Here is a 17551-nt window from a genome sequence, read left to right as displayed (position 1 = left end):
CTTGTTTTCCTCCTGACCTTACAGTGGGGGCACAGGCAAACTACAATCTAGGGAATAGCATTGCAGGAAATTGTTCACATCTATTATTTTTTCTATTATTATTACTATTTATAAGTGATGGGAACTCTTCTACAGAAGGATATTTTTGGTAGAGTTTTCAGCAAACTAATCGTACTGTAAATTAATTTAAGAGGCAGCTCAGACAGACTAGCAAACAGTGGCTCTCATGGTGAGCTCTGCCTGTCTCACTTGATTAGTTTCACACGCCCACCACACGGAAGGAAGCTTTTACTGGCGCCTTGACATGTCAGTCACAATAAAAGTGACTAACCTACATAATGCAAATGTAACAGTACAACCTATTTAACCTACTCAGTCTCCTTTCGGTAGACCGTATTCAACACGACTGATTACGATGGATGTCCAACATATAAAGAAAGCTTCATACTGTCTGTGATTCTTATCTGTTTATTATCACTTTATGTAACCACTACTAGAAATTAATGATCTATTTTAATAACTATGACAACATTATGATTTGTCAGGGGTCTGTGTGCCAAATTAGCCAAGTATTGCATTCATATTCTCAGTTGTGATACATGTAAGCTGGTTTAAAAAAAAGGACACTGACATTTATAAGGAATTGTATTTTAGAGGCAGAAGACAATAGTTTTTATGTGCTTTTTAGATGCTTCCAAAACATTTGACATCAGAAGTAGTTTGTTAAATTGCAATGCAGAGGGGTCCCTGCATATCTAATTAGGATTTTACAGTGTTGGTACTCACATCAAACTATGCAAGTTAAGTGGAGTATGGAGGTATCTGAATCCTTTTCTGTATCTAATGGAGTCAGACAAGAGGGAATATTGTCTCATGTTCTATTCAATTTGTATCTTAATCATCTTTCTGTCAAGTTAAATGATTGTAAGACGGGTTGTATGGTGGGTAATCTTCTTGTTAACCATTTAATGTAAGATGATGATCTTATAACTGTAATTTGTAGATCCAATGATATGTACAAAAACTACTTAGACTGCATCGAATTTAGAGGAATATGTGTTACATGAATGTATCTTACATCTACAAATCACCACCATGCAGCAGCTTCTGGCCAAAGAAATCTTCCATATTTCCATGAAAACACTTTCTGTTATTATGAAATGACGCATTCTATCCGAGTAATGACTGCATTTGCGTAACACCCCAAAAGTTCTCACCTGCAGCCTCCGTCTTCGGATGATCCCTGAATCATCCATAGCGCGTGTCGGAGGGGGTGTCACACCTGTCGGTTGGTCTCGTGGCTCCCTGGTCTCCAGGTGACGGGGCGAGAAGAGGGTCCACTCTCGCGTGGCTTTCAGCGAGCCAGCAAGACGTGATAATTGAACGCTAATAAGCCGAAACGCCCGACGGAGTGTCGGTAGGTGTCAACATCACTTTTCAGAGAAAAGCAGATGATGTTCCGGAGATTAGGCGGCCCTGTTAAGGTCAGTATGAGAAATACCATAAATCCTATATATAAATACGCATATACGTTTACCGTCACGTGCTACAAGCAAAAAACTACACCGGGGTTTGACCAAAATATAAAAAGTGCCGCTCCTGTGCTCGACCCCAGCCGACATCCCATGCTGGCTGAGACTGACAGAGAGTACTGACTAGGCTCCTCTGCGAAGTGCTGAATAAGCAAGAGGCTTCACGGTGGGATCAGCGTGCTCCGCATGAACTTAAGTCCAGCTGGGAGATAGAGAAGAAACCCCTCAGACTGTCACACCGAGGCTTATCGAGGCGAAGATTAGATAAAACAAAGTTTGCGCCCATCTTCACTCCCGAACAGCCGGTGATCCACGGCCCAAGACAAAAAACATTTTCACTAAAATTAAATTAGATCACCATTTTAGATGCTTCTGTCGCGATGATCCTCCGTTGGTTTAAAAACCCAGTAAAGAAGTCCTCAAGCAGCCAAGCCACATACATCTATGTGCTGCGTGCAGGTACACAGAGTTCACTGCATGCATACTGCACATCACTACCACAGATCTCGATCTTATCACACATCCACGTCAGGGAATATGTGCATTAAAAAAAAACCCCACAAAGAAAAGAAAGGAGAAAAGGCACGATGAATGAGAAGCGCCTCTACCCGTCCATCTGGTGAAACATGCAAACACAGCGGCATCGAAACCAGGTTGATCGCTTCTCGTTTTCGTCCTCTAGGACACAGATTTGTCCGTCTTCGGGTATTCGATGTGTTTACTCTGTTCTTCTCGGGTGTAGCACTGCTTTTCCTGTGAAGAAATGATTTGTGTTTGCTTCACAGTCTTTGCTCCATCCTCGGCTCCAGCCACCCACTTCCTACTACCAAGCGACGTTTAACCCCTCAGCGACCGGAGACGGTGAGAAAGACTAGCTGTGCCGGCTGAGATGTGCGATTTTCTGTTCCTTATTCTGATAATAGCAGGGGGTTTTAGGTAGGAACTGAGCAGGAGGAAAGTGGAGACACGATTTTTTTTTTTTTTTTTTAAAGAGGAAAGGCTTGTAGAGTGAAGCTGGGGGACATAGTGTACCTGTTTCTTCATTTACTGGCCCCTGGTGTTGTTCTATAAATAGCTGTAGAATATTTCTATAAACTGAACAACTCATTGAGTGCTCAACCTGTTATTTCAACTCTTATATATATTAAAAGTATTAAACTAAATGCAGTGGTTGTGGTAGAGGACTATCTTGGTATATCTCAATTACCAGCTGCTATTTAGCACCATAACTGGTATCCCAAGGGTCACTAAATGAAAGTAAATCTGAAACCTGAGCTGTTTTCTTTTATTTTACAATAACTACAATCATTTCATGAGTCATGTCATTTCTTCCTGTTAAAAAAGAGTTTTTCCTTCCCATTATCACCAAAGCGTTTGCTCACAGGTGGATATATGATTGTTGGGAGTTTTCTCTGTTTTCTTTGCATTATTGTAGGGTCTTGACCTCACAATGTAAAGCACCTTATTAAAACCCCTATGTAATTTTAAGGGCCTGTAGAGCAAGGATGTCAAAGTCATTTTACATCGGGGGCCACATACAGCCCACTTTGTAGGGTCTCAAGTGCGTTGGACCAGTGAAACTCTCCATTCTGTCAGTGTATAGAAGTTTAACTGGACATTTAATCCCTACAATATCTCAATGTAAGAAAAATAAGTTTAATTTGAACAGTATACCTCAGTTTTTCTACATGATAAAGAAATGCTGCTGCAGCTAATGAAAGAAAGCTATCATTAAGGCTCTTTGAGCTTAAATTGTAGGAAATAAATGTGTGAAAAATAACAGAAAAAAATGTTCACTAGTGTAATTATAAAGCAGAATGTTGTTAATTTACAGAAATTGTCTTATTTAATTAATTTATGTATTTATTTTTACCATGTCCCCATTTCTATAGTAGATAATGAAAAAGCAGGGTTTTTCCTGTCATTTTATTATTTATTGATTCATGCATTACTTGAGTGTGGTATGAATGATTGTGGGGGAAGGTCTTTGTCAGCAGGAAAAGCTTTAACATTTATGAAAATACTCGAAAGTCTAAAATGAATGCCCTCACATTTTCCAAAGAAGTCTAGAGGTTCAGATTTGAATCTTCTTGTATTTGACGCCTCTACTCTAGTTGAAGTTGAAGATCAGAAGGGACATTTGTTTGATTTTATATTGTGGATTTTTAGGGACACACCCTACATGACAGTTCGTTGAAATCTGAACTCCTACCTAAAATAAATTAAAAAAAATCCTCCCTTAATGTTTGCATTCAGGGTTATTAAGTTACCTCCAAGTTTAAGATTTAACATTGTTGTTCATAAGTGGCGTCTTCCAGCCGCCTCCTGTCATGCTTTCTATTGTTATTCCTATGAAAAATGGCATCAAGTATTATGCATTATTCAACATTCACACCTGTCACACATGGGATTCATTGGCACATAACATTTCACAGCTCCTCACCCTTGAGTTACTTGCATCCCTGATCCACATGCTAATGAATGAACATGAGAAATTTCCACTGCTGTGGTTTTAAAGACAAAGGCCTTTTGGGATGCTGGCATATTAAGGGAAACTGTGTGCGTTCTGTTCTGATATTATCCAAATCAAGTGAACCATGTTATTCCCTGCTGAGCCTGAAGACAGATGTGAATGCATAGTCAATAAAAGGAATGCACATCCAAATCAATGCTAAAGAAAAATCACTACACAGTAGTAATCACTGACTGCGCTGTAACATTTAGGGGCAAAGTCCATCACAGTGTTCCCACAATGTGTCTGAATGATATTATACTGTTAAACATTGTCACAAGAAAGAAAGACAGAAATGTTGGTCAAAGGTGGCTTGTGAGAAGGATCAATGTGGAGAGGGAAAAACACACAGGAGGCCGGGCAGCTGGTCTAGCTCCAGCTTCAGGAGAGGGGGAGACAGGAGGGGGACTTTAATGGTTTTTAGCATTGTGGCCTAAATGATCCCCGTCTCTCTGAGCAGACGGAGCTGGCAAGCTTTACTCCCTCTCACTGCGGGATTTAGTGCTGACAGATAATTCTGAGTTCAACGTCAACTCCCCAAATACACCACCACCAAAGCTTCAGTCTTACTTTGAAGACATAAGGAGAAAAATGCCCTCTTCTAATGTACACTGTGCAAAAGTCACCCTTTATTTCTTTATACTTTGCTAGGAAAATGGGAAATGGCTACAGGGATTTATTCAAACATGACTGTGCAAATAAAAATGGAAATACAGAATATAAGGCAAAACCAGAGCTTGTACAGTTCTAACAAGCTTTAAAGTCAATATTTGGTATGTCCAGCTTTATTCTTCAGCACAGCCTGAACTCTATTAGGCAAGCTTTCTTGTGTTTTCTTTAAGTCCCAAAGATGAGGTTTAGGGCCACGGGGCCTATACCAGCTATGTTTGATTAATTTCAAACTGAATCTTTGTTATTACTGTGGCCCCACTGCAGTACCTTTGAGGCCCATCGGGGGACCGTGGCCCTTTTTTGAACATTGGATGCCTTTTGATTTGTTCTCTATCAAGATGATCTCACTGTTTCAGTAACATTAAGCTCCGGGCACTGGGGAGGCCAATCCATGTCTGATGCTTTTCTATCCAGGTATGTTTGTAGTGCATTGCCTTTGTGTTTGGGAACATTGTCATGTAGAAAATGCTTATGATATTTCCTCTATGGTGGATCAAAATCTGAGTTCATAATTCCAACAAGTGTGACCAACACCACTGGCTGCAATGCAGCCCCAAATGATAACAGAGCCTCCACCGTGTTTTAGAGATGCTGTTGTGCCCCGCTAAAACCTGATACTTTAAAGGGGGGCTTTCTGTAAAGAATCTGGATGGGCCCAGAGTCCAAAGACATATTTCCTGAGTAGTTGCCACAGTGGTTGGATCCGCATGTTTGATTTGGCACAGATGTTACATGACGCAACCCTTCCTTGGGGATCGGCACAAGGAGCACAGCTTCTCCCAGTGTTGAACTGGAGGTCATTCACGTGTAAGGCGATACTACATTGATTGGTGCCTCTGAATTGAAGATGAGTATATGGACATGCGTGTATAGTGTATGGTGTGTGTGGCTAGAGTGTACCTTTCTTTTTGTCCTATATCTGCTGGGACAGGCCCCAACCCCTATCCCTGATACCTCGTTAGATAAGTGGTTAGCATATTGAATGGATTTTTAAAAAATAAATCAATGTCCTCTAATATAGAACAAAACCTTCTACTTTTTACAACACTGCTGTTAAAACCACATATTACAAACAAAACTGTACACACAAGCAAAAATAATTCCTGATGTTTTTAAGCTTAAAAAAATGAGAACATGGTGCGGTAACCATATTGCTTCAAGGGGATTTGATCAGTATTAGGCTGTGCAGGGCAGCCCTGTGCTTTAGAAATAATTTTAGAACAGCTTTCAATCCATTCTTGTTGAACCTTTTTCACAATGGCTTCTGACATCTACTGAAATGAGCAACAACTCAGACCCAGATACTCACCCCTTTAAAAGCCTCTGTTTCTAATAGCATTTGTGATTATTCTTTTTTATTGAAGTATTGCTCTGTGTGTCCACAATGTTTTTAAGTTTATGTTTTCATTCAATTAATCAATGAGATTTCATTAATACAAAAGGTTTAAGTTCAGGTTTAACTTTAAAAATCTCTGTTAGATGTAACATAGTGCTCTACATATTGACCATAAATCCAATCAAGTTGACACTGGCCTTATCAACAGGAGGCTTTACAAACCATATCTGACAAATATGGTCATCAGCATGTCAGAAGGTGAAAAATTATAGGTTTTAGGTAGTGACCCAGTTATCAGCTTGTCTGACTTCTCCAACGCATTTAGCTGATGCTGCTTTTTGTTCCGTATTATTATTCAATAATGAATGAGGGCACATGAATTTTACATCTTTTTGTTCATTAAATGCTGCGAGGTCTGAACAGGGGGAGGAGGTGGCAGTGGCAGAGCTCAGAAATGGTGAAGTTTCACAGGCAAATACCTTTTTTTCTGTTACTCTGTGCAAAAGCCCCCCAAAATGATATCACACTTTTTCAAAGGATGCCCTGAGGGAGGTCGCACTGGGTCAGCTTTCAGCAGCCAAAAGCTTGGCGGGGCTGGGTTTTGGAGTATGCCTGCCGCTTTTGGGATCCCATTTCCCATCATGTTAAGCCTGCCACAAGAGCTATGTCAGCTCACATCTCTTCATAGACTGCAAGTGGTTCCCCCTGCATTCAAATCCTCTGTGCGTGTGTGTGTGTGTGGAGACAAACTGTAGCATACTGCTGTTACTGGGAACGAACGAGTCATAAATCATATTTATATACAAGGAGTATACAGTAGATTGATTAATTAGAGAGCCCCAGTAGGATGTTTTACAAACTATCAGAGATCCCTTTTGACCAATTAATCAGCTATTTGCTTTTTCTTCTCCAAATGACCATTATTACACCACAGTGTACCAAAAAAACATGAAAAATGTGTTAATGTCAATGCAGTCCAGTCAAAAAGCTGCACAATAAATACAACATTCGAAAAACCAATAGAGTAATTGTCTTTTGGTGTTTTGTGTAAGTTGTGGTGTTTTATATTGTACCTTGTTTTATCACACGCAGACTGCAATGAACTCCATTGTAAATCTGTAATTGGTCGGCTAATTATTTTCTAAATCAAAAGAAAGAAAATGAAAGCAGAGAAAAAAAAATCACAATCCCAGAAAGAGACTTCCTCAAAGTACAGCTTGTGTCTGTCAGACCAAACCCCAAAGAACTCCCACATGAAAGAAGAAAACCACAAAACTCTTAACTCTAACTGGTTCAGCAGCCAACTGTTTGATATCGCACAATGTGTGTATGTTGGATTTGGTCTGACCTGCAAAAACAGCTACTTTAAAATCAGCCCCGATAATGAGTCTCTAGTCTTTTTCAACTTAAAAAATTTACTCACAATAATTAATTAGTAAGAGTTCATATAATTCTTTGGGAAAACCCTCTAAACATTGAGCCATGATGGCTTTAAGAAGGTTGCAGAAGCTTGTTTGTTTGTTTATACAAGTGCAAAAACTCACAAATCATTTAAAGCCGATAGGCTGCTACTAAGTAGCATTCAGTATTCATACATGCTTGTATTGATGAGCAGTGCTTACCGTCTGTGGTAAATAATTACGTATATTATCCATAAATGACGATGCATTGACAGCATTGGCTAAAGCGTTACAATGTGAGTTTAGAAACTAAATGAGGTAAAACACAGATGAAATAATCAGTCTGATTTCCACCAAGTACACCACGCATGCTTACATATAATGTGACAATTATTACTGTTATAAATCACACCTGCAGTTATCTTGGTATGATACATTCAATTGTTTAATTAAAAAGAACATACAATATACATAAAAATAGTTTATTTGTGGCTTCTTATGGCATTCGCTTACATATACAGTCATGTGAAGCATAAAATATTTACAGCACTCTTTGCAGTCCTGTGAAAAACTACATGCAGCAAGTATAACGATGTTCAGTGGCAATAACCTGAAGTAATCATTTTCTGTCTGACTTTATCAGTCTCTCACACCACTGTGGAGGAATTTTGGCCCACTCTTCTTTACAATGCTCAGTCATGTCATAGAGGTTTGCTGAGATTTGTTTATGCATGGCTCTCTTAAGGTCCCACCACACTATTTCAAAGAGGTTGATGTCTCAACCTTGACTGGGTCATTGCAGCATCTTGATTCTTTCATCTTTTGTTGTAGATTTGCTGCTGTGCTTAGGATCATTGTCCTCTTGCATGACCTAATTTCAGCCAGGCTTTGGCTATCAGACAGATGGCTTCACTGAGGCAACTCAATGACTGCAAGGTCATCACCCCTCCACCATCATTGCGCTGATATGCTGTGCTTGGTTTCCATGAAACTTGGAGCCGTGCATTATGGGCAAACATCTCCATTTTGGTCTCATCTCTCTCATGGACATCATTGCAGAAGTCTTGTGGTTTGTTTAAATCAGGGTTGGGGGAACTCCAAGCCTCAAGGGCCGGTGTCCTGCAGGTTTTAGATGTGTCCTTGATTCAACACAGCTGATTTAAATGACTACATTTCCTCCTCAACAAGACTTGAAGTTCTCCAGAGGCCTGGCAATGAACTAATCTTTTGATTCAGGTCTGTTGATCTAAAAACCTGCAGGACACCGGCCCTTGAGGCCTGGAGTTCCCCACCCCTGGTTAAAATGCAACTTAACTTTACAAACCTAAGCCATGTTGCCATATTCTTTTTAGAGCAAAGAGGCTTTGTCCTGGCAACCCTTCCAAACGAGCCATACTCATTCAGTGTTTTTCTAATACTATTGTCATGAACTTTTACATTTAACATGCTAAATGAGGCCAGTACGGTCTGAAATGTTGCTACTATGTATTTTGTAATTTCTCTAAGCAGTGGAGAATGACCTTGAGGTGAATTTGGTGGGTTGTGTTAACAAACCTCTGAATGCCCCAGACCAGCAAACTGCCAAAACGTCTGCTTTTATGGAGAGACTCACACTTGTTGATGATCAGTTAATAAAGTGCATTTCATTAATAGGACCTCGGTACTACCCACATTTTTAGTTCATATAGAAGCACTACGGGTGTCTTTAGGTTTTTCCAAGACTGCATAGAGTCCTGGGTAAATGTTCTTTTACATGACTGCATATAGACAGAATTTCTGTATTCCTTTTGCTCAGCATCAACTTTGCAAACATTTTAAAATCTTTTATCTCCAAACACTCATCTTACAGCCCAGTCCTCTTTACTTCCTCGCATTGTTCTCTTTTTTTAATACTTACTTATTCTTTTTATCCTACAGATCTACCTCCTTATTCATTTCCTTACAGCGCGTACAGCTCCCACCTTCTCTTCACTGCCAACAGTGTCTGTGTATAAGTGGGTCACAGACTACAGCTGTGCTAAAAGCCTAGTCTAGAAAGCGAGTGTCTTTAAATAAAACACCATACGATCTGCAGTCTCGGGGGTGCCTCATCATACATACATAAACCTACCAAAATAAAGAGAAGGAGGAACGACTTCAAGAGAAACAGAAAAGAGATACTGTGTGCATCTTGATTACATAATTGGTAAAGTGGACCCTGTCTCTAAAAAATAGAACAATTCCAACAATATTCAGAGCCACGCCAAATATTGTGCACCAAATTACTGTGAAAACTGAGCGAGGTGAGAAGAAGATGAACTGAAGTTATGTGCAGATTTATAAGTTAATTGGCATTTAAATCAGCCCATTACAGAAGGATATAGGAGGTAAGAAGATATAAAGTTAATAATAATAAAACATTATTTCAATAATTCTTTGTTTTAGTACAATTTTAGAAAGCAGCACCATGCAATAATTTGGGCAACCAATGAGATTTGAACGTTCATATAACCCATAAAACTAATAAAAAGATCTTATTGGAGCTTTAGTGTTCACAATCATCTCTAGGGAGGGTGAGGTGATGCGTATCTGAAAACATTTTAAATACTACTTATTAATATTTTATTAATACGCCTAAGCAGCTTCCCAGCACTCTAAGAAGTAAAATAACTGAAGCCAACAAAGCAGACGAAGGCTAAAGGAAGATAGAAAAGTGTTTTCAGATAGGTGTTTGCTCAGGGTAAGGTCAAGTTGACACCAGGAAGACAAATGAAACTTCGTGAGAGAGATTACAACAAGAAGGACCTGTAGAAGGACTCCTCCTTAGGAGTGCAACAAAATGCAAATCAAAAACCTTCAGCAGACTGGAGCGTTGGCGTACTCGTCTACAACACATTCACAGCTGTGACCTTACTGGAAGAGTCTCCTGTGTCCTCACCATAAAATTCAGTACCTAGATCTTGCAAAACAACTTCTAAAGAAGCCTAAATAATTTTGAAACGAGCTTTTTAGCAGTGACATGCAAAATTCTTCCTGCTGTAAGTAAGGGAGTGAATCAAGCAGCTTGGTCTCCAAAACAAGAACATTTTACTGGTAGGGGAACCTTGATTTAGTTAAACCTCTAAATTCTAATGTCAGCCAGTCTGTAAAAAAGCTAGAGTACAAGAGGGTGGCTTATACCACAGAGAAGTAATTCTAAACAGACCATAACACACTCCATAACAGAGTACTCTGACAAACACGATCTTAAGATTTAGTGAGCTTCTTTACAGTCCTCAGACATAAACATCACCAAAAAAGAAGCACATTTAAGACAACTACACAGTCTCTCACATGTGGAAGAGTTTAGCAGCAACAAAGCTGAAATATCTCCTATAAAGGAACAGAAGCGTGCTTCAAAAAGCCATCATTTACCCTGACATTTTACAAAGATGTTACTAAGCACTGACCATGCAGGGCTCCCAAAGTTTTTTAAAACTGCAAAAGATGGACATAAAAAAGTAATCCTGCTTAAAATATTAATGCAGTGTGCCATCTTTAACATCTGTAACTGGAAATCAGGTCATCTTTTACTCGTTTAGCTGAAAGAATAGCAGTACAGATTTCTTTATTATTATTACCTCCACCATTGTGTTATGCACCAGGTGGATTGGTCTGCACCTTGCTGTAACCCCTCTGTATTTCTGTTTATGTAGACTCTGACCATGATGTGCCTCCTCGAGAGTATTCTGTTGTGAAGCTGTTTTTCTTAACCATGGAAATAATGATAATAATAATGATGTCATCATACTTTTTATTTTTCTTCCATCCCCTTTGAGGTCCTTTCATGTTTCTGAGCTGACCAGAGAATTTATTTTAAGTCATTCTTTTTCTGATTTGGACACTCCTGTCGATTTTACTCTCTCTGAATAATTTATTTTGTTTATTTCAGCCTAACGATGACCTCCTTCAGTTGCATCAACATTTCTTTGGACCTCATACTGAGAGTTCAAGTGAAAAAACACTTGGATTCAACTCATTTTGGTTGATCCTTTTGTTAATCATATAGTACCGTTTAGCAAATTGAAATTACACTTAAACTACCGTATTGGGTAAACCTGGGAAATACAGTGCACTCTGCCATAACTTTAATGAACTATTTATTTTTCACTTGTCGCTGAGATCATCAAAAAGGTAAAAATCTTGTTTGCTATTGAGGTCATAATGGGTGATTGTGGTTTAATGGATTTTGAGTTGCCCTAAAAACTGCAAAACAGCAGCCAAGTATTAGGAACACCTTTAATTCACTTCAGTGCATGGCCTAAATAATAAACATGAAAATAAAAAAGATCACTTTTTGATTTTATCATGGCCAATCTGTTGTATTGACTTCACGGGTGTATCTTATAAAGTAACTGGTGAGTTCATGTCAGGGTCATAACCTCTTTCTCTTCACAGAAAACAGCTCTCTTTCATAGATGTGGGGAAGCTTACAGTCCAGATACCAGTGTGGGGCAACAGAGACACCATGTGGACAGGATCGGCTATTTCAAGCAAAACTAGCTGGCCTATGGTGAATAGGCCAAGTGAAATGTCAGGCCTCTTGAGACAGCCCCACAGAAAATAATTTATCTGAATTTTAGGACCAGCGGTGTCTGTGGAGGTTCAGCAAAGCACGGCGGGAGTTCATACTGCTGACCCACAGAGAAGAAGCAGCTTGAGATCAAACTACGTTCAAAGCTGTGGGAATATACAGCAGTGACCTTCAGCAAATACAAAATGACGGCTATATGAATATAAATTAAAAATAAAGCCGTGGCTTATCTGCTGAATTGTCTTTAAATCTTTAGGCAGAAGAAGGCGAACATGAAATGTCAGGCAGACGTTTCTGCAGTTTAATGAAGAAATCCTCAAAGGTCACTTGACACAGATGATGGCATTTACAAAACATTTAGCCATCTGATATTTTTTAATAAGATGGTGCAGACTGTCTTTGATATTAAATAAAACAAAATCAGTAATATTATCTTGACTGGTTAAATACAACTTCATTGGATCGAGCAGCTTTTTGCATCACATTGAAAATGCGAAATCACAAAGAAGAGAGATTTGTTTTGAAGGGCAACCCTTTTTAAATCACAAATTGAAATTCACATTGTTGACATTTTTGTAGAAATGTCAACAATGTGAATGGCCTCCTTCACATTTCTCTTAATTACAGCACAGTTTTTCATGCCATAGCAACAGATCTTTCATTCTGAAGATACTGCGAGTGATAACCTTATTAAGTAAATGTTGCTTGGATGCTTACAGTGAAAAGAAAGTACACCCAATTCTAAGGTTTTACATATCCATCCATCCATCACCTTACATCACCTGATTTAAACACAACCTCAGATGAACAGAACCTAAGCATATTACACGGTGTTATTATTTATTTAATTTAAATTTTGGCAGTAAAGGGTTGGCAAGTAAAGAGTTATAAGACCAAGCACTTTTTTATTTTTAAGATCAAAAATCTTCCCATGACTGGAGGTCCCCCAAGGTCAGACTGTGCAATACTCAAATAAACTGCAATAAAACAAGAGTTAGCATATTAAATTTCATGAAAGTACAATTAGAAAAACACTGAACATGCATGGCTTGTTTGGCAGGGTGAGGGCATCTGTCAATTAAAGCTTGGACCAAATTGGATCATACAACAGGACAATGATCCAGCACATCTACAACAGAATGGCAAGAACCCAGTCAAAGTCCAGACCTCAACCTGACTGAAAGGTTGTGATAGAAATGTGCATGAACAAATGAGCACAAACCTCAAGGAACTGAAGCAACACTGTAAAGAAGTGTGGGCCAATCATGAATCATGGAGTGATTCATGCTGTTTCTGCATTTTGGCTTAGCTTTCGTTAAATAATGACACAGTGTAATATGTCATGTGTTGCTGTTCATCTGGGGTTGCATTAAATAATTTTAGAACCTGGTAATGACCATATGACCTGATTTTTTTTATTATGTCCTGGTATGTAAAACCTTAGGAGGACTGAAGCAGGGTCCTCTTATTCACATGACTTTAGGTCATGCATCCCTATTACAGACCTTGTTAAGTTCAGTCTGACATTTAACGGGTCAGAGAGCAGCAGAGGGAGTGTCTGATTTGTGATTAGTTATATAAATAACTCCTATTTTTAGACAATATTATGCAGTGTGATTTTCTTGTCTCACACAACTACAACTGCTCCACCACCAAAGATTAATTCATGAAAGCTTTCTGTGCTAGTAGTGGAAAAGAACCAGTGCAATCCAATTAAACAATTAAAGAGATGAACTAAAGAAACTAGGACTTCGCGTAATGAGAGATTTAGAGACCTGCTGACCCCTTGTGCCTGGGTCAAGACAGGATATGTTCCTCAGTGCTAAAAGCCAGCTCAAATTAAAGCTGACTGTACAGTCTGACCTTTGGTGGAAGCTTTTTCTTACGTCTCAGTGAATTCAGAAATTACTTTTTTACATGTACAGTTCACTGTATGCTGTATACATGTATATGGTTTTCACTCATGATCAATGATATCAGTTCAATCACAAACTAAATATATTAATAGCGTTAGGAATTGTGGCATAAACAAAAATAATACATTTGGGCCTGATTATCAGTGTACTGTTTAATGCATAAAATGTTGAAAAATAGTTTTAAAATCCCCTCAGAAAAATCTTTCTTGATTTGTTTGAGCAAAAGTCAATGACAAAAACCACAAAAGTCCTTTTAGCGTCACTGAGTGTAATAAAATGTAAGAGTATTTGCAATATAAATCATATAGAAAAAGAAGAAAGATGAAAAATTATGTGGGCTTTGGAGCATTTCAGTAACATGCTGGGGTTAAATGAGAACAGATTATTTAAAATGTAATGTATCAACATAATAATCGACATTGAGTGATACTTATAGCTGCAGATATTTAATTTTAAAAAAGTATTTGGAAAATGTATTTACAGAATGTTAAATATAACTTTTAGGTTGATGTGTGTATGTGTCCTGCTCAGTTTCCTAAGCTGATGTACTCTTGCCTGCAAATCAGCCTGGATCTTCCACTGATCCTTTTCAGTCAACAGCTCAGCTTTCTTAACGAAGGGGGCAGACGTTATGTGGTCAGGAAAAAAACAAAACACAACAGTCCTCTTTGATGGTCCTCAGTGACTCACAAAATCTTTGTAGGTTCTAGTCTGCTTCACCTCATGTCTTCTTTTCTTTCTTTTTACTTTTTGAATATCTGCCTTACTGGTTTTGTTTTTCATATTTATTTCTCTGACTTTAATTAATCTAAATGTGGAATGTATTTAAAGTTTGATTTAAAAATCAAAAGAAATATTTGGAGGGTAAGGTGATATAGTTTCTTTTTGTTTTGTCATAAAATGTTAAGCACACCTGTTCAACTGCTCATAAATGAAAATATCTAAACAGCCAAACACATGGCAGTAACTCACTGGCATGCCGATATGGTCAAAATGATCTGCTTAAGTTCAAACTAAGCATCAGAATGGGAGAAAAAAAATTGATCAAATGTTTCTGAATGTGCATCTGTATTGGTGTTGGTGCCAAATGGAGTGGTATGAGTATTTCAAAAACGGTTTATCTACTGGGATTTTGTCACACAATGATCTCCAGTTTATATGCTATAATCTAAAAAGACAGAGGCAGTTCTCTGCCTTGCTGATGTCAGAGATCAGAAAATGGCCAGACTGCTGCAACCTGATAGGCAGGGAACAAAAGCTCAAATAACCACTTGTTACAACCGAGATCAACAGTAGAGCATCTCTAAATGCAGAACACATCAAACCTCGAATACATGGGCTACAGCAGCAGAAGACCATACTGTAACTCCTGTCAGCTCAGAACGGGACACTTAGACTACAACTCGCACAGGCTCACCGAAACTGGGCAACAGAAGATTTCGAAACATTCTGCCAGTGCTGATATTCTGCTCCCTTATCGGGGGTTCAGGTTCAAAGTGGTAGTGCAATGGTGTGGGGGATATTTTTTTGCCACACTTTGGGCTCCTAAGTGCCAACTGAGTATCATTTAAAGGCCACAGCCTGTCTGACTACTGTTACTGACCATGTCCATGACCACAGCCCATCCATCTTCTGATGATTGTTTCCAGCATGAAGACACGCCATGTCACAAAGCTCACATCATCTCAAACTGGCTTCCTTCAGCATCGCAATGAGTTCACTGTACTCAACTGAACTTCAGTCACCAGATCTCACCTCTGGCATGTTGTGAAACAGAAGATTTGCATCATGAATGACAAACCAATAAATCAGTAGCAACCACGTAATGCTATCACAATCCATGATATGTTCAGCATCTTGTTCAGTCTGTGCCATGAGGAATTACGGTAGGTCTACCAAGTATACCTAACAAAGTGGCTGATAACTGTATGTTTACAAAGTGCAAGATTGTATCCCATATATAACGCTGCCTATTCACTATGGAACAAAGACAGGATGGTCTAATAGAATTACATTACGCAGTCCTAAGCTGAAATAGATCTGCCTTAGTCATATGTACACGTGGGCCAACCGCTAACTAATCCCATTGACGCAACAGGACATCGAGCTCCTCAAAGGACTTAGGAGGAGTCTGGGGAAGTTATAAATGACCATAGAAGGATCAAGAAAGGAATCAGCAGCACAGAGTGATTCAGACAGCTCCAGCTGAGGCTACAGCAGCCAACTTGCCTTGGAATTCAGCTTTCTGACATCTGACTACCCTCCACAACCATGGAGCCTGTGGCACAGACAATGACTGCCACCACAGCCTTTGACAGAGAAACTTTCCCCAGGAGAGCTCTGAGAGCAGCCCCCAGAGGAGCTTCATCTCACTTTGTGGGGAGCTCTATCATCATCCTTTCCTCATTTGCTGTCTCCAGCTTAGCTATGAACTGCGGGAAGAGAATCCAGGAGTCCAGAAACAAACCCAACAGCAAATAGCAAGGTGGAGAAATGGATTTCCCTCCGTAGCCAACAGCTAGGCTAATCTAGCCAGAATATATTTTCATATTCATATGACGGGAGCTGGAACTCCTAGCCAGCTGCCTTCCATCGTCCTGTAGTAAAATGTGATGCATCATAAAGTGTCCTGGAGAAAAGGCCTAGAAGAGGATGAAGCGTGGGACAGATCTGGAAAAAGAATGGCTGAGATTTCTGGAATATAAACATTTGAAGATCATCTCAAAATTCAGCTGTGCTCTCTAAATGCACATTGTTGGATTGATACAGATTACAGAGCGGGCTTTAAAGAAGAGAAATATATGCAGTAATACCATCAAACCTCATCCTACTTCTACCTCATATCTGTAGCATGTAACACTGAAGACAACAAAAGCTAAAGATGATTAAGTTCCAAATATCCGCCCCTCGGTTGTGATAAAAAGGCAATGTACTATTTTATTTTTGAGATGCTTAGCATAAGTTTTTGTAACATGTTGTTTTATGTTGTTTCTGTTCTTGGCAACCCATCTGTTAGGACTGATGACTCAAGGAAAAAACCTGGACCGTCATTTTTATTTAGTCATAATATATCAAAAGACACCGTCTCCCTACAAGAGCTGGATACAGAATCACTCAGTGTAGTATTATCATGTGAAATTCAACAACAACAACTATCAACTACTGTGAAGTATTTAAAGATTGTATTAAAATACTTAGAGCTGTACTACATTTTTCTTTGGAATTACTAATTTACATAATTAAAGGCTGTTTTATTGTGACAATATTTATGTTGCTTTTTTGTTAAAATTAAAGACACTTGTTTTAAGTAGCGCTGTGTTTTATTCTCAACCTAAAAGCTACCTAAGAGCTACAATCTGCAGAAAACTGCGCAGAGTATGAAGTGTTCCAAATCTGCAATGGACCACTTCCATCACTTTTTACTGAACAGTGTGCTGAAAGTATACAGAATTAATATGTTATTTAGATTTGCGATGAAGTTTAAGATTTCACTGATGTCAGACTTTGATGAATAAATTGTTCTTCTTGTGTTGGTAACTCGAATAGTGGTTGTTACATTCTGTTGATGCTTTTCATTCATTTTACCAATGGAGGGCAGTATTGGCATTACAGACTACAACGCAATCCAGCA

General features: G+C 38.9%; 1 protein-coding gene and 1 long non-coding RNA gene across 3 annotated transcripts in view; one reads left to right on the top strand and one right to left on the bottom strand.

Moving 5' to 3' along the window:
- Positions 1-2345, bottom strand: part of mast1a (microtubule associated serine/threonine kinase 1a) — a 78074-nt gene extending 75729 nt beyond the window's left edge. For both annotated transcript variants that reach the window (XM_005469907.3, XM_019359863.2), the window contains exon 1: positions 1218-2345. In XM_005469907.3, the coding sequence (XP_005469964.1) occupies positions 1218-1256 (39 nt within the window). In that variant the 5' untranslated portion in view covers positions 1257-2345. The remainder of the gene's footprint in view (positions 1-1217) is intronic.
- On the top strand, positions 2336-17230 carry LOC112847094 (uncharacterized). Its single transcript, XR_003220420.1, has 2 exons — positions 2336-2393; positions 11869-17230. It is a non-coding gene; the product is annotated as an uncharacterized LOC112847094 (long non-coding RNA).
- The last annotated feature ends 321 nt before the right edge of the window (positions 17231-17551 follow it).

This window comes from Oreochromis niloticus, linkage group LG6 (assembly GCF_001858045.2).
Source record: "Oreochromis niloticus isolate F11D_XX linkage group LG6, O_niloticus_UMD_NMBU, whole genome shotgun sequence".
NCBI classification, from domain to species: domain Eukaryota; kingdom Metazoa; phylum Chordata; class Actinopteri; order Cichliformes; family Cichlidae; genus Oreochromis; species Oreochromis niloticus.
Note: the sequence above shows the minus strand (reverse complement) of the source record. Positions and strands in the feature narration are given on the sequence as shown.